Consider the following 18,548-nt stretch of genomic DNA (forward strand, 5'->3'; position numbering starts at 1 on the left):
GAGGTTGATATGTGTGGTTTTAAGTGAAATGTCTCTACTACTATTAAATGGATTGCCATTAAATGTTGCACAGAAATTAATGTCAAGATTCAAGATTTCAAGATTCAAGAGACTTTATTGCTTTTGCACAGGCACAAGGTACATGCACATCAGAGTTCTAGTGCAAAAAACACATTTGCAAAGTGTTCAAAATTAAATCAAAAAAGAGTAGCAAAGGTCTGAGAGAGATTACATTATTTGCAACAATTATTTACAGCACTTCTAATGAAGTTGCAGCAATGTACTAATTAGCAAATGTTAGCATGCTATCACACGGGGTAGTTAAGATTGTAAACATTATACCTGAGTAACATCAGCATGTTAGCATTGTTATTTTAAGCATGTTAGCCTGCTGACATTAGGATTTATCTGGAAGCACAGCTGTGCCTAAGTACCCTAACAGTAGCCTAGCAGAGCCATTAGCCTGGCTGTAGACTGTAGACTGTCAAAAATGTCAAAAATTGTCCTGCTCCAGCTTCTCCGTTTTCTCTGTTGTACATTATAGCAAATCGAATATCGTTGGGATTGGACAAATCAACAAGTTGGAGACATCACTTTGGGCTCTGGGAAATTCTGATGAGCATTTTCACTTCTTTGATACAGAGAAAATGGTTAATTAAGTAATCATAATTATGCAAGGCCTGTCTGGCTATTAGGAGCAATTGGGGACCAGTGTCTTGCTTAAGGACACTTCGAAGTGTGAACAGAAGGACCCGGGGGTTGGTTTGATCACCGACCCTGCAATTAGCCACGGCCGCCGCAACAGATGATTGACAGATTAATCAATAATGAGAGCAAATCGTCGGTTGCAGCCCTATTCCTGACTGTATATGTGTGTGGGTGTGTGTAATAACTTAGACGAAGTGTGTTACACTCAATCTTTCTCCTGTGTATTGAACTAGACGAGGTTTTGTCTTGAGCACCACTTCACATTTCCTGTCGTCTCTGCGGCCTCTGTAGTGTTCACCCCAGTGTTGACCTGAACTCATCAACAGCACGGTCAAGAAGAGACCTTCTAGTGTTTTCACGTCTGATACATGGACTTAATCACCCGGCATCCCTGTTTTTCTTGTCCCTCTTCCTATACATGGATGCCTCTTGCTTGCATGTATCTTTGTTGTTTCCGCGTCAGAGTGCATCTGTGGGTGTCCTCAGCAGCAGATTAGACACAGCAGACGAGTGTTTTTATTTTGTCCCCCGCGGTCTCTTGTCTTCTAACCTGAGCCGACACAGAAGAGGGTCACTGCAGGGTGCCAAAACAATGCTGAGACTGGAAAGAATATGTATTCATAGTGTGTATGGGATTTCTGTTTGAGCTTTTTTTCTTCAGGGACTTAATTGTAGTCATTGCAATCAAGAGGAAAATATTCACTTAAGTATGCCTGTCAGTGAGGGTAAGATACTCATTTTCAACAAATTGTGATTCTGTTGAGCTCAATCCAGATTATAAAATTCGGTATTAGTGTTTAAAACCAAGTGAATTAAGTGTCACAACTACTGCAACGCTCCCACATGTTTAGGAAGATTTATACAACCACAGTTGTGCTACAGGACTGTACAGAATCAGATTTGGGAAATGCCACTCCCTTTTGTTTCTAAAAAAAAGGGAAATGAGCGTTTTCCTGCATTTTGATGTTCCGGGTCACGTCCCTGATATCTATGCTACATCTCCCAACGTTTGGTTTATTCTTGCCAGCTGCAGTAAATTGTGCTGTAAAGTATTAGTATTAGTATAAAGTATTACATTTGTACATGTGCTCAGTGATTGTAGGTGTTGTAGGTAATATTTACAGGCTTTATTAACATAATCTGAAAGAATACTAGTTGTTGAGAGTGTTTGTGTGTGTAAATATACTGTATGTGTGTATTTGTCAGCTCTTTCAGACCTATACTTTAGAAAAAAAATGCTACAAATTGTTAGTTATTATGATATGTGTTTGTGTGCGTGTGGGACAGACAACTCTGAGAAAGACTGACTACATGTGGTGAAGCCAGCAGGGGGGCTGAGCTTTTGAAAACTGCAATATTGAAATGACATTTTCCCTCTGTATATGACTCAGATGTTAAAAGTTCAAACATTGTACTTTGCCATTTATACCACTTTGTGCTAATTGAGTTGTTGGAACAAAACAGAGCTTTTAAAACGTGTGTGTGTGTGTGTGTCTGTCTGTCTACAGGGCCAGAACCAGAGGATCAGTCCGTGCTCCACCCTGACCAGCAGCACTGCCTCCCCCCCTGCAGGCAGCCCCTGCTCCACCCTCCCCCCTGCCATGCCCGGCCAGGCCGGCAACAAGGACTGCGCCTACGGTTCTGTCACCAGTCCCACCTCAACTCTGGAGAGCAGGGACAGCGGGATTATCGGTAAGATCTGCACACAGATTTACAAAGAACTCGTATGCATGTGAAATACCTTGGAAGTCCAACCCAAATTAAAGGTTCTTTTGTCTTCTACAGTGTACACATACTGTCTGCTCTGTAAATCACATGTTGCGTGTTCTCCTTTGAGAAAAAACCAGAAACCACTGAGAAGACTTTTATATTTATTTGTACATTCTTTGGTTTAAGATGATCTTTGTGTTTATTCTTTGAGTTCCCTGTCAGCGTAGATGGAGAATTTGTTTCTATGCATCCAATCGAATCGCTGCATTTTAAACCATATTTGCATTTAATGTCTGTGTTCTGTCATAGGCAGACAGTCACAATGACTTATCCAAACAGCAAGACGCCATCCTGCTACACAACGCATGAGCCACAGATTATCCAATTTACAAATACGAACACACGTCTCATCCTGCATCTTAGCGTGTTGAAAGAGCCACCAAGCAAACATTCAGCGGAGAAAAGTGCACTGCTAACATCGGTTTGCAGGCTAAAGAGCTAATTAGCTGCAGCACATTAGCCGGCATATAAACCTACCCGCAAATATCTCTTTAAATGATGTTGTGGTTCTTACTATTCAATACCACTCAGCCTACCAGCTGCTGTCAATCAAACGCAGACACCGACACGACCCTCCAGCCCCCTTAGTGAAAGGCAGCTCTGATATTTACCCAAAGACCTTTTTTTCTTCCCATTTAATGATAAAAAACTATTAACAATAATTTTGACAAAAACCTTTGACATTCTTGACTGCAAAAAGGGATGATTAAATGTGATTTCAGTTGGACTTTGAAGGATAAAGCTGATGTTATTCTGTGTTTTTCTTATTGTCAATGAAAAAGATCATCTCTCTCCATCTCTTAATACTGTCCGACTTATTTATACTTATTTGTGGTATGTGGAAGAAATAAATCTTTCAAAAGAAGTCACATATATAAAAAGACTCAGTAATTCTGAGCCTAAAACAGCTGGCCACGGTCGATTTTAGCAAACGTTACTCAAACAGGAGGAAACATTGTATTTTTCCAGGACTATTTTCAGCTATGGACTACTGCACATTTAGCCTGCTGGTGAGTATTTACAGCAGCAGGCGTACAAGTGTATGTGGGATTGGATAAACTACAGTGTGTTCATTATAGTGAGGGAACATGTCACCCACTGGAAGGATGTGGCTCATTGATGTGTTTTGAATAGTTTTTGACCTCCACGGACCAGAGGGATAAGATATATCAGGCTTTGAGTACACAGGCAGTTCCTGTTAGTAGGATCCATTCATGAGATTTGTTCATATAAGAAAAATATACATTATCACCAGCCTCAAAGATTCTTGAAGAATAAGAGCATAATTTGCGGTAAAGAGGATGACAGCGGTCTGGTTAATCTGTATTTTTTATTTAGTTATTTATTTAGCTGTCATTGTTAACTTTGTCTTATCATTCCAGTGAAGCTAGAAATGATAGAAGTAAAAACAACAAACCAGGCAGAGCGATTAAGTTAGAAACCAAAATAAAAGCAAGTCACATGATTTTATACAGGGTACATCTGCTCAGTCAGTTTAATCCAAAGTCAAGGATTCCTCATCCTGACACTTAAAGCCTGCGACAATCAGTAGGAATGCCTAAAACCCAAAGTGACTCTCTTATTACCAGAGTGCTTCTCATAGACTGCTTAGTCCGAATTAAGGGTGTGGTTCACCAAAAAATTTGGAAAGAAAGCTTATTCCAAACACGAGCGTGAATAAAAACCCACAGCCGATGTTATCTGAACAGCAACAGCCTGTGATCAGTTTCCAGATGAACCGTGGAACTTTTCTTACGCTGTCAGAAGCAGTCTGTACTCCCACTTCGTGTGAACATGTCATGTTGACATCAACAGCAGCGTTCTTGCACTGTTAGCAAGAAAACCGGAGAGATAAAATGCTCACTGATGTGAAGCACTTTGTGTATGTCAAAACAGGTGGCAACATTGTTTCCCGGCAACAATGATGAACACCTGCAGTTTGACAAGAAAAGCATCACACCAACATACAGCAGATCAATTAGGAACAACAGTAAATAGGTGTGACAATAGACCGGTGGGGTAAAGTGGAGGACAGTCACACGAACCTAATGTGACAATGGCCTAAAAGAAATTGAAGAAAGTGTCTTTTTTCTTTGTTGTCGTTGCAGCCACACTGACCAGCTACTCTGAGAACATGGAGCGAGGCGGTAAATACGGCGAGGGCTCGCGGGGAAACCTGAAACTGTGGCAGTCCCAGAAATCAGGCATGGACTCGTTCCTGTACAGGGTGGATGAAAACATGACCGCCTCTACCTACAGTCTCAACAAAATCCCTGAGCGCAACCTGGAGAGCATGTCCTCCCACTCTGCCCACTCCATCCCTCTGTACCTCATGCCCCGCCCTAACTCTGTGGCTGGTGAGTCCCTTCGTCTTTCCCCTCAACTCCTGTGAAAGTAGAAAAACTCTAAAAGAGCCAGAAATAAGGTTGTTTAAAGGTGCATGGGTATACTGTCTAGAAATGCTTCCAATTTTGGCAAAATTGGAATTAACCGCCAGTGTTCAGTCATATTACACCATATTTCTGACTCATTTAGGGCTCCCACCCTCTTCACTTCTTTCAAGCTTTCTTTCCTTGCTTGTTTTCTTCCTTTGATCCTCCCCTCTCTCAATTCTCTTTCCCTTTGACTTCTCTTTGTCTGACTCCCGTGACCACAAATGTAACAATGAAACACACAAGAGCAGAGGAATATATTCATATTTTTGTGGGGCGAGTCCAACTTTAAAAGCGTTTCAGAGCAAGAACCAACCGGTGGTTTTTATGACATTATATCTGTATTTTTTTAACGCGCCAAAAAAACCTGATAGAGTATCATTAGACCTTATCTTCTATCGCCACATTTCAGCTAGACTCCTCCGTTTCAGCTGTCAAAAAACCATATTGTTGCTGTACACAGTCATTCCTTGTCTCTCATTGGCTGTTAGCTGTGATGTAACCATCCAGAAATGTCATTTTTTTTAATTATTGGGATATCAGCCAGCAGTTCAGGGGATGAAAATAATGTAAAACAAAATGTAAGCTGCTCTTATTCCCAGATATTTTGTGACCAAAAACAAGTACAGTACCAGTCAAAAGATCCAGACCACAGTTCTCACCAGACTGAGCAAATCTGGGATAAATTGACCCTAAACTTCCTAAAATCTGAGCCTGGTCATAAAAAGAGGGCAATTGTGGTTTGATTGGATTCAATTTGTTGTTATTTTTTGCAGAATTCTTTAATTATCTAGAGAGGAAACTGCTTTTGTTTTCAAATTTTTCATAGGGTGATGTTGAAATGTTGGGTAGCTGCAAATCTGCAGTGGTATTTTGTTAAACTGTCACAGCCCTCTGGTATGAATTCAAACCACAAAGCAGAATAATACAGTCTGGGGAAAAAACAGCTTCAGCATAAGAACATACCGCAGCTGGAAGAATATCACATAGGAAAACTGGCATTTCTATTGCTGTCAGAGGGTTCATTGATGTGTGTTTTCTTATTGTAGGCCACAGCTGCCTCTCACAAAGCCTCGCAAAAGTAACGGTAAATATGTCAGGAAAAATGTCAGTTTCATAACACTGAGGCAGTTCTAATGGGCCTGATTGTGTTATTGTTCTCGCCCATCAGAGAGAGGCTGTTACAGACGATGAGCTCTATTATGCTATCTATTCTCCCACTCCCACTGGAAGGAAAAAAAAAAAAAAGTGCACGTACTGTAGACACGCATATATATATTTCACTAAACACTGTAATATGTCTGACAAGGCCCCCGTCACTGCAGCTCTGACCCTCTCTTTATGCCGGTCATGTTCCGCTGTTTGACACCGCTGTCTGGCAGAACAGCGACTCTGCCGGGTTTAGAGATTCACCCTCGATCTCCTCTCCGCCCCTCAATACCCAGACCTTCAAAGGAGAGGCTGGGCGAGCCGGAAAGACATACTATAAGTCTACAGATGGTGCGAAAAACATGATTTTTATGAAGGCATTTGTCAGGAACAGAAATTCCATATTGAGGAGAGCGAGATGGATGCATGTGGAAGAGGAGTGAAAGAGAGTTTCATAATCTCTCTCTCTCTCTATCTTTCTCTCTCTCTCTCTCTCTCTCTATCTTTCTCTCTCTCTCCTCCACAAAGAATTATTAGATGATGTAGGGATGGGAGGCAAGCACAGGCTGAGGATTGGCTGGGCTCACACAGCAGTGGAACATCAAAGCCCCAGGCATTAACCATTTCTATCCCCCAGAGTGACAGAGAGACTCGCTTTGATGTGTGAGGAGAGAGAGAGAGAGAAAGAGAGAGAGAGAGAGAGAGAGAGAAAGCAGGAGGTGACTGGGGAGGAAAAAACGAGGAGGGAGGCGGCTACTCTATTACCTAATGAAGGCAGTGTGTTGGTAGAGCTGACGATGGATATGGAGGAAGGAGTAACAAAGTATTACCCTTTTTTTTTCTCTCTCTCTTCGTGGTGCTAACGCTGCTCACGTGAGAGGAGCACAGTTTAACTGAATGTTAAGATCTTAATTGTCCAGAAGGTGTTAGATTTTTTTGTTTGTCAAGCTTTTATTCAGTGAAAAAGGACAAAAAGAGCAGAAAAACCATCCTTATTCAGTGCTAATATCTCTAAAAAATCTCTATCTGAAGTCAAGGCTATGTGGTAAATGAATCTTTATTATTTGTCTGTGTTTTTAGCTCATTTTAGCCTTCGTGTCTATGTGTCTATTCATATTGTTTTCTATTCTTAGCTTCTTTTTTTTTTTTTAGTGTTGTTTTATTCATGTGCCTGCTGTTGTTGTTTGGTCCCCTCCTGGCCAGGTCTGTCATGCAAAAGAGGTTTTCTGACCTCGATGGGACTTACCTGGCTCACTGAAAGGCTAGATATGTTGTTTTTTAAAGGAAATTAAAGGGGTACTCCTGAGATTTAGTGTTGTACTAAACTTGTAAGTTGTGGGAGACCGATTGAAAAAGCAATAGTTACATTTGTTTCAGCAGAGAGAAGAATTTATATGTGGTATTAACATGTGATCTTTATTATCAGACCCACAACAAACATGGTGCATCCCAGGTCACGGGAAACAATGCCTCGGACTGACTTTAAGTGTATTTTAAAGTTTGAAGTTAATATGAAGCTTCAGCCGTCCAGATATGTCAAATAAAGTGGATATCATTCAAAATTACAGTCTTTTTAGTGCCAGAATCCCAGTGTTTGCTACTATCCTTTCACCGCAGCTCAACAAAGAAACACTGTCCGCAGAAACACAAGGAGGGAATTTTTATTCATAAAAAAGAAAATAACGTTGGAAGATATCCACTTGATTTAACGAACTCAGACTGCTGGAGCCTCATATTAACTTTAGATAAACTTTTACTTACATTTTCGCACAAAACGAGGACCCCGTCACTTACATCATAAGCACCTTTTGACAGGGAACAGAAGGAATGATTACAGCGAGCAAAAACCTCCTTCAATGTTCATCTGGGCACTTGACTGCTGTTTTAAGACAAACTTGTAAAATCGTGAACCTATGCTTTAAGGTAGCAGGATGAGGCGGAGTCAGTTAACCTTTCAACTTGCTCTGCAGGGTTTGGTCATGCTGATGACATCACTCAGGTTATTTTCTACAAAGCTCCTCCAGAACCACAGAAACATCCTCATGAGGTTAAATGGATATAAATTGGATAATAAATCCAGTTTGAGAGGTCACAGAGCAGAAACATCTCAGCCTCTGGATAACTATATAAAATCATATCTTGGTTTATATAGGCTTGTAAAGTGGTTGGTTTTAAAGAGTTAAAATTATATCAACTGTTAATACTTTTGTAGCTAGATACCAGAGGAGTTACATTTTTTTAAACATATATATATATATAATCTGGGGAACTGACCCTTTAAGACAGTGCCATGTTGGAGGATCTATATGCACTAGCTTATGTAATTCTCTCCTTAGATAAAGACTAAAGGAGCATAAAAGACACTCTGAGATTCGGTGAACTCACTCTAAAGTCTCTGAATTCAGTAAATTAATATAACAGCTCACCCGAGATAACATTTTTCAATTTAGGGGGCGGAGAAGTGTCAATGATTACCTTTTCATCCATTTTTTTTCCTGAATTCCTTTTTGTCCCTGGTCTCACCTCTGCTTACATAGTCGGTGTAATACCGGAAATATTATCGTTTAACAACCAGGACCTCCATTATTTATCATCTCCAGTCATCTCTCGGGGAGATGAGAGGAGAATGGCGAGGCGTTTAGAGCACCAGCAGCCACCTCGTATCTGCGATGACTAGTCAGCTCCCTGGCTGATACTGTGACTGGATCTGGACGGCGGCCCAGCTGGTCTTTGTGTGTGTGTGTGCGTGAGTGTGAGTGCGCACGCATGCTTTCATGCTGTCAGTTACTCTTTAAAACAGGAAGTGTCTGATGTGGCTGTCATTGCCCAAAGCAGCTGAGGTCTCTGCTGCACAGTTAGACTTTTTCTCACTTTCTTTTTTCTTACTCTCTCCACACTCTTCCCTCTTCCATACTTTTTTTTTTCTCCTCTTTACTTCTTTTCACTATGCGTGCAGTCTTAGCGCATTGGCACAGGAACTGTGAATGTGATCCCCAGCAGCCTGCTGCATTGCAGATACAGATGATGAGCGCACAGATTTGAGTCCTCAGAATCAAACACAGTTGAAAGATAGAAAAAAAAAAAAAGGAGACTTTTCAGCCCTGTAGCCCTGAGTCATTCTTCCTTGGTTCAGCAGCAGATTAATGCCTCCACTGTCTCTGCTGCTTTTAGCCTAGTTGGATGACCAGCACCCCCATTCACATAAGGGCCAAGCCTCCAGCATTCTCAGCTGCCATTTTCCCTCCATTTTGGGAAGCCCATGTGGCTCATTTTTGGGTCCATGGCTAGGGTGACTCAGGCAGTCAGCACATGCTTAGTACTTCACTGAGCTCAACCGCAGCGGCACAGAAATCACTCTTTGAACAGAGGACAGGACAGGATCAGTGTTGAGGTGCTGGTGAGTTTTACACTGGTACAAGGGGGGGGTGGCTGCCACTTGGAGGGATTACCGTGCTTTAGTTTTTGGAGTGACTGGAGAAAGAAAGAGAGAAGAACCATGCTTTGCCAGTCACACCTTTTCCCAGCTCCTTGAATTTGACTTCTCAGGAACTCAGAGTGTTTCAGGTATAGTGTCAGAGGAAAATAATTCCCAGTTCTTCTTCTACTCACTAACAGAAATAAATACTTAATATATTAAATATTTCTTTTTAGTTTTTTGTAGCTTTGTGCATCGGTTGTGTCGGTCATGACGTTTTACTCACCGGATGACCACGGTGACATCGCAAAAGATTAGTCTGATAGGAAACATGAGAAGGCACATAATGAGGTTTTAAACAGCCAAACTTATTTGGAAAATTGTAAAATTATACCCCAAACACCCAGTTGTAAAACACCCTTCACAGTTTAAAAAGCGACTTCCTGACAATATTTCAGTTGTGCTCGCTGTCTGTTTTTACTCCCAAATATTGTGGTTCAGTAATCCGGCTTGTAACTGTTGGCTTGTTTAAAACCTGAATGATCGTCAGGCTGCTCGTGTTTGCCTTGTTTTACTTTGTTGTAGCGATGTCATCTCAGTGTTCAGATAGAAACAATGGTTACAGCTACGAAAATCAGACACAAGTTGATATAAATAGGAGCTATCCTTGAGTTAAAATTGAAAGAAATACGCAGGTTTTAAAGGGTAATGAGATAATTTTTATTATTGCCTCCCTAGCTTTCCCATGATTCATGCATTAGTAGAGTTTATTCTAACCAAATTTCCAGTCAAAGCACTTGTTGGCTTCTTTTATGAGGGACAAACTAAGTGATCCCAGCTTCTGTCGATGACTGACCACTTGTCTCGGCTCTCGCCTTGGCAGGGAACCACCAACCTGTTGACAGTTAAGTCCCTTAATCCTTCCTGCTTTTCATATTTCAAAGTTTCTCCCCTTCCATTTCTCTCACCTCTGGCTGAACCGTGGGGTTCAGGTGTGACAGAGTCATGTCTGATGCTTACTCACACAGGCGGCGTCTGGTTCCGAGCGTTGGCCCTGAAGACACAGCGTGGTGTGAACAATCAGCAGCCAGCGTCAGACGGCGCTCACTCCATGAATAAGACATTTGTCTGCTGAGCTAATTAATCCTGAGAGGGGCCGGATGGCATCTGCCTCCGTGCCGCGTGACAGACACTGAGAGGAGGGAATTTTAGGACAAAACCATATGGGGCTGGCTTGCTCTTTCCTTTAGGAATTAGCAAGTATGAAAGCTGGAGCCTGACAACTGCCTCAGGACGCTGGCCTCCACTGGTGCCACCTTGCTTTGTGTGTTTGCTTTGGTTTGTTTGCTGTATGTACTGTATATCTCAGTGTACATATATATGCTGACAATAGTATCTTTCTTAAAAAACATCCTCCTCCATCTCTTTCCCTGTCTGTCTCCCTTCCCCTCTATCACACACACACACACGACTACAGCTACCAGTTCAGCCCACCTGGAGGACCTGGCGTACCTGGATGAGCAGAGACACACTCCATTACGCACCTCGCTGCGCATGCCCAGACAGAGCACCACCTGCGGGCCGGGTCGCTCCGGGCAGGACCTGAGAGGTAAGCAACAAGGCGGTGTTAAAGAGAGCACACACTCAAACACACACAAACATAGACCCTCCTCTCCCCTCATGTCCACTGACAGCAGGACCTACATTGTAGTCCACTCACACTGGCACCTTTTAGCCACATGTTTAGTCACTTTTCAGGGGATAACCCTGCAAACTCGGGGCTAACCTTGCTCTGGAGCAGGAATAGCAAGCCCTAGGTGAAAGTTGGAGTGAGCCCACTTTGCAATGTGCCAGGATTGTGCCAGTGTGAAAGCTTTCTTAGCCTGGGGCTAACAGCGCCCATAGCCTGGGGCTAAGAAGGTTCTAAGAAAGTTTTTAGCCTGGGGCTAGTGCAGCCCATATAAGGTGCATACAGTGCTGCTGACACTGAGCGATTTTATTATTCAGTGTTCATGAGAGCTGCATGTGAGACAGACACGCCTTTGTATCACTAACAATAGAACTTTACAAGAAATATTGTTCTCTGCTTAAAGGCATCATTTGGAAAAATACAACATCAAGATATACAGATTATTTTCTACTGGAGTAGAATAATAAATACAGTCAAAAATATCAAGAGTTGGGGTCATCCTGATAGTCTAGTGGTTGAGATGCTTACGCAATGTCCCTGGTTCGATTCCAGATGGGGACATTTGTTGCATGTCGCTCCCCTCTCTCTATTTCTTGCTTCCTATCTGGCTCCATTTTCACTCAATAAAGCCTAAAGCCTTGACAGTTTGTTCTACTGTTAAAAATAGACAGTTTTGATTTCTTTTTTTTTTCTTTTTTTAAAGATTGTTTTCTGTCAGAGAGCTGACAGGAAATGAGACAAGAGAGAGATGGGGGATAATGTGCAACAGAGGTCCCGGACTAGACTTGAACCGGGGATGTTGCAGTTATATGACTTAAACCACTGGTGCACCAGGATGCCTAAAATTCAGATTTTTATATTGAAAATCCATAAAACAATTTTGCTTTAAGAAGATTCCAGTTTACGAGTTTAACTGCAACAAAACAATGCAGATGAAAAGATGTTTACTACAAGAGATACTGCACTGTAAATGCTGGCTGTGGATATAGGGCCTGCAGTATATCTGCAGATATTTTGCAGCTGAAAAGCACTACAGCCTTCAAGTTAAAGCAATCAACCATTATCGACTTTCACTTTAATTAAAAAAAAAAAAAAAAAAAATGGCTGTGGTTGGCTTGTTCCTTCAAAGCAACACAGTGCAGAAGCACACAATAGGACACTGTTCTCCTTTTTTCATCCACAAACAATAACACAACTCAAAGCAGCTGAGCATCGCAAGGCAAAAGCTGCATGACAAGCGAGTTATTTTTAAAATCCGAATAAGAGTCAGTGAAGGTAGATTTGCGGGTTTGAAATGTGTTTCAGATGCAAATGTCTGCATGTACGTATATATCTCTGCTGCTGTATCCGAGCGGTGATGCTGCTGAGCTGTTGATGATGGACGTTGTCAGCTGTTTGTTGTGTCCATGTGTTTGCGTTTTTGTGTGAGAGAGAGAGACTGCCGGAGTGCACAAAGAGCATTTTGTCAGGTTGTATCACCACTTGACTAAATTTTGTCTTAGTGCTTAACATTCACAGTCGGCGTGTGCTTCACTGCACACTGCTCAAGTCTAGCACACAGCAAGCATCTTCATGATCGAGCAAATCTTCTCAGCCTGCTCACCAAATGGCCAAAGGGCCTTATGTCACAACATTATGTGTCCCCTCGCCCTTCTTCCTCTGTCACTTAGCCAGTAATGAGCGCCATAATGGCAGCCCTCTGCCATCCAAGCGAACACAAATATGCGTCCCTGTGTGTTTTAAACACCTGTTAAGACCCCACTTAGCTGAGAGTGCGCTCGGCTGAGCTGTGATGTGATTCCACTGCCTGAGGGCAGCTAGCTGCAGACAAATGCAGAGAGAGAGAGAGAGAGAGTGTTAGAAAGAAAGAGAAAGGTATGGAGAGAGATGGAGATGGACACATAGGAAGAGACAAAAGACAGAGAAGAAGGAAGGTAAGAGTTAGCTCCTTTCAGAGCTTCCCTGTTACTGCCAGAGCCACTTGTTTCAACCTTTCTTCTCTAAGGGCAGCCAAGTGTGTTTACAAGCCAACCAACTGCGTCCTAGCATGCTTTCTGCCTCCTCGGATCAGTGTCAGAGGCGTCCTGAGTGCACTGCTCTTGCGGATTCACTAGGAGAGACAGAGAATGAGACAGAGGGAGACAGGATGCGGAGGCAAACAACTTAAGGGAGAGGGATTTTCCCAGTAGATGATCTGAGGACAAATAACCAACAGTTTGAATCCTGAAAGTGAAGGTAATAGACGTATAGAGGGAATCCCTGAATAAAGAATGAGCTGGTTATGTGATTGGTTGGTCAGTTTAGAATTACGGCTCTGTCACTTGGCCCACTGGTCGGTCTTTTGGTCTAGAGCAAGAAAACCAGTGTCCAGATTGCAATGAAATTTGGCATGAGTATGCAGGGTACCGAGAGGATGATTCATGATTTAGTGAGCCTGTGACTTTTTGTTTACTGCTGCCACTAAATCAAAGTTTCCACTTGTACACAAGATATCTGATGGCCGCATTGCTGTGAAATACATTGTAGACATTCACGGTGTCCAGAGGATGATTGTAGCTATGCTGTGGCCTTTCATCTTGTACCAAATTGTCCAGTTTGACACAAGAGGCTGCGTAATTTGAGAAGAGATGGATAATTGGATAAATAACTTTTTAAAGGTGCAATGTGTAGGACTTAGTGGCATCTAGTGTTGAGGTTGCAGATTGCAACCAGCTGAATCCCCCTCCCATTCCAAGCACTAAGGAGAACCTACTGTGGCCACAAAAAATGCGAAATGCCCTCTCTAGAGCCAGTGTTTGGTTTGTCCGTTCCAGGCTACTGTAGAAACATGGCGGCGCAACATGGTGGGCTCTGTGGAAGAGGACCTGCTCTCTATGTAGATATAAAGGGCTCATTGTAAGGTAACAAAAACACAACAATTCTTATGTTCAGGTGATTATAAACTAAAAACATACTTATGAATATTACATTTCTGCCAAGTCCGTTCTACACGCTGCACCTTTAAAGAAGATGTACAATAATTGCAAGTTATGTGCTGTAGCTTGTGATTATTGTACTTTAACAGGTGGAACATGAACCACTACCTGGTTTTATTGCATTTGTTACATTATTAGTAGCCTCATTCCTCAAAAAGCACAAATAATTAGACACATCGGGCCTCACAGAATAAGAGTTTGTTGGTTGTTTTGTATGAGAGGCTGCTAGATGTAGACTTACAGATGAACTAGAGGAGAAGAGGACTGCTGGTTATGTGTTGGTCAGGTGATAACCAGCTGACAGATGCAGCTCTCTCTCTCTCTCTCTCTCTCCGGTTGGTTTCGTCGAAGCTTCTTTTGATGCCGGCCATCAGGGGCTGGAGCTGTGCTGCTGTTTTGAGGAGAGTGAGTCAGATGGTAATGGACCTTCTTGTGTTCCTGCCTACCTCTAAGATTTACCACCCACCTTATCTATTCACCGCAAACTCTCTCACATAACTGTACACTGCACACACATTTTTCTCCCTCGTTTATCTTTACTTTCCCTCTCTTTGTCTTTGTCGCTCTCTGCCCCCCCACTCCCCCCCTCCCTCCTCCCCTCCCCTCCCTCGCTGTCTTTCTACCTCTGCTCACATATACAAAACAGGCTTTGTGTTAGCTGATGGCAGCAGCTTTTGGATCATAAAAATATTTTCAACTCCGGAGGGTTTTATTACACCCATATATATTCCCTGGCAGAAGTGCAACCTAAATAATAACTCTTGAATTGATTAGACATTTAAATGGTAGAGCTGCATATTCTATATTTTTTCATATTGTCAACAAATCCCATAAAATTATCAAAACAAAAAAAAATGAATTGATCCTACTGAGTATTGTTCATGTAGCCAAAACCAGCTTGCAGCTTATTCCTCCATTGTTGTCCCGAAAACTATTAAAAACACATCAATGAGCCACACTGTTGCACTGAGTCACATGTTCCTTCATTACCATAAACATGGGCACTGTAGTTTATTTTTTTCTCAAACCCACACACACACTTTCCTGCTGCTGTAAATACTCACAAGTACACCAAATGCGTATTCATCCGCAGCTGGAAATAGTCCCTAACAAATGCACTATTTACTCCTGTTTAAGTAACATTTGCCCAGCTATTTTAAGAGATTACTGAGATTATGACACTATATATTTGTGAGGAACCAGTTGGCTTGGAGCTGAGTGCTACAGACAGGGTAGGGAAGCCAGCAAGTATTGAGAAACAGGCAAACACCTTGTTAGTTTTGGTTGACAGTAAGAAAAATATAGAACAACAGCAGACTTATCCTTATGTTGGAACAATGATAGAAAGACTGCAGGTCTACATGAACTAGAATTACACTGCTGTTTATAGTAAGCATTTATTTACAACTAAAACAGGCTAATTGATGCCCTTATTGCTGTCTTAGTCAAGAGAGTCTAGATTTGATGACAGTGCACTAACATGTTTGCAACAAAACAACTGACAGCAACAGGTTTCAGATAACTATTTAGTTTCTATCTGCTGCCTTCATCTGTTATCTGTCATTTTAATCTGATCATGTTTTTTTTTAGATTTGATATGTAGGTCTGTTTTCAGGTTCCTCTGAGGACTTTGTATCTTATGTAACATGTTGAAATAACTGTCTTCTGTTGCTCGGCTGTGACACATCCACTATTTGAAGAAAGGACTAGAATTTTAACTGTATGTCTGATAAAACCAGACGGCAGAAGAAAAAAAAAAACCTATCCTTGAACAAACTCACATTCACAAACTCCCACGTCAGGCATCACCTGACCTAAGATAACCCCATCGCCACACTCCCCAGACCCCTCACGCAACAAACAGACCGATCGTCTAAACTTCCTCTCCTCCTCCCATCATTTTTCCTCTTCCTCCACCTCTGTGCCAACTCTCCTCCTCCTCCTCCTCCTCCTCCTCCCCCCTCTGTTCTCATCCCCCTCCTCCACTTCCCATCCTCTGCTCCTCTCCTCCTCTGCCTTCTCTTCTTCCTCCTTCTCAAGGCTGTTCAGCCACCGTGAATCATCCTCACCTGGTGAATAATTAAAACGTCTGAGACTCTCGCTCCGTCTGGCCATGGAGGTTTTGACGGTGGAGGAGGGGAGGCGAGGGGAATGGGGAGTGATACCTCGCTCCACGACGCCTGAGGGGGAGTTTTATAGGCAGGATTATGAGCAACTGCCATCCATCTATCTATCCCTCACACACACACACACGCATTCTCTCTCACCGTCCCGGAAACAACTCCCTCAGCCCCCGTTCACAACATGGCTGCCATGTTTTCCTGAAATACCTGACACAGTGGAGCAGTAGTAGCTGCACGACCTAACGTGCATGAAGCGGTGTAATCGTTTCTACCATTTGGAGGATGGTGCCCAATAGTGCGGGGGAGTGTTTAGCAATTCCACGAGGACGGACGCGGCTTCAAAGGCACGTTTGGCGTTCAGTCACCCCCAAGATAATTGGATTGGCACCATTTAAAACAGAGTAGTTGTGTTTAGCCTCTTACTTTAGCGGCCTATGGTATTGTACATGGCAGCACTGGGTAGTTTTTGTATCCCCCATCAACAGTGTTGCATCAGGTCCGTTCTTTCACAGTGTGACACCCAATTGGAGGAATATTACATCAGCGTGTGCATTATAGACAGAACAGAGTAGCCGCTCTCTCGCTGTGTGTGTTTATATGTGTGTGTGTCTGTTTGTTGAGTTAGCACTAAAATAATCTGACCAGGGAATATGGATGAAATGTCTTTTATTACATTGGGATGTAGCTGGCACAGAGCTTAGTGCAGTAAAATGCAGCTCTGGCCGTACACTCAGTATAAACCGAGAACAGCTTCTCTCACCCACATCCAGGTATATATCTGTTGTAGTTTTTGCTGATTGCGTAAGTAAGAATATTCTCAGCTGCGTGATCATCGCATTTTCTTTTCATTCTGCGATTTATAATTAGCATTCCTGGAAGAGAGTCATGCTTGCAACAGCAACTTTGGAGTGCTGTGTGGTTAAAAAGAATACATTAGGAGCTATATCAGCTCATTATATTATGTAGCAGCGCTCTTAATCAGCACACTGAAGTCATTTGCAGAAAACATACAGCTCTAATGCAACGCTCACTCCATCCCTAACCCCCCCCCCCCTTCCCCTCGATATGTTTTGCAGTTCTGCACCTGCACACAGTTCAGACATTTCTGCCGACACACAAAAATTCCGCACACTCTCATCTCATCTTATCCCACCAGTCTAATGTATGATACATATTTCCTACAGCTCTGACTCACAGTGTTCTTATTACTAACATGCTGCAGAGTGTGAAATGAACTACTGCACCGGCTATCGTCTGACCAGCAGCTATTTCTCATCACACACACACACACACACACGCTGCAAGAACCTGATCAAATTTAAACTCGGTAAAGGCGCCCAACAGAGGGACTGATGTGAAAATCAGATTTTATAGTTTGGTGTGAGGCTTGCTGTAATAACTCCAAATTTGAGATTTGTTTGCGGCTGAGGTTGATTATTGTATGTTGAGAATGTGGCGAACTTAAGCAGCCTGTTACACTCTCTCTCTCACACACACACACACACACACACACACACACACACACAATAGGCTGAGGAGTTGAGGCTGGAGTCTCCCTCCCAGGGTCGAATTACTACTGGAACTGGATTCAATTACTTTTATGGGGATTGATTGATCTTGCCCGGCGCAATGGAACCAATTAGATTCTCCCAAAAGTGCAAACCTTCCCCAACCTAGCCTCCAGACATCCTAAAGAATACGCTCAATGTAATTCAAAGGATTTCAATTAGTAATCGACCCTGGTCTGGTGGTTCCCCATATTTTTTGACATCATGATATGCTGATGCTATTGTTGCTTCCTCTTTTTTTTTTTTTTTTTTTTTTTCATTGAGCTACACCTTGCTCTGTGCTCTTGACACACTGCACACTGCTGCCAGTTTTCATTCCTGTCCTCACTGCCTTGCTTTCTCCCCTCTCTCTCTCTCTCTCTCTCTCTCTGTCTCTCTCACTACTGTCTTTCTCCTTTCAATCTCTTCCTCTCTCTCTGTCTTTTGCTTGCTGTTCGTCTCAGCTTCCGCTAATAACACCCATGCCTGGCAATCCCAGTCACGTAAGTTACTTTAATTTTCATTTTTTTGCGTCAGGCTGCGCGTTCTGCTCGGCAGTCGCCCCTGCTTGTTTGCTAGTGCTTTCCAAGTCAAATCGCTATAGTCAAGTGGCACACGCTCTTGCCAGCAAACCATTTGGGTTATTCACATACAACCCACATTCCAAATCAGGCATAATTGCCAGATACTGGTATAACATTTGAAGAAATGACACACCAGATAGAAGAGAGCATGTTTT

The 18,548-nt window shown here is 42.6% G+C and overlaps 1 protein-coding gene across 7 annotated transcripts in view; it reads left to right on the forward strand.

Annotated features, from left to right (window-relative positions):
• The window catches only part of tanc2b (tetratricopeptide repeat, ankyrin repeat and coiled-coil containing 2b), a 145,879-nt gene that overhangs the window by 105,581 nt on the left and 21,750 nt on the right, over positions 1–18,548 (forward strand). For 4 of the 7 annotated variants that reach the window (XM_067577201.1, XM_067577203.1, XM_067577206.1 and 1 more), the window contains 4 exons: positions 2,217–2,400; positions 4,587–4,835; positions 10,952–11,083; positions 18,274–18,312. In XM_067577201.1, coding sequence (XP_067433302.1) covers positions 2,217–2,400; positions 4,587–4,835; positions 10,952–11,083; positions 18,274–18,312 — 604 coding nt within the window. The remainder of the gene's footprint in view (positions 1–2,216; positions 2,401–4,586; positions 4,836–10,951; positions 11,084–18,273; positions 18,313–18,548) is intronic. The other 3 variants (XM_067577204.1, XM_067577205.1, XM_067577209.1) reach the window with 1 other exon arrangement.

Source organism: Thunnus thynnus, chromosome 20, assembly GCF_963924715.1.
Source record: "Thunnus thynnus chromosome 20, fThuThy2.1, whole genome shotgun sequence".
Lineage (NCBI taxonomy): Eukaryota > Metazoa > Chordata > Actinopteri > Scombriformes > Scombridae > Thunnus > Thunnus thynnus.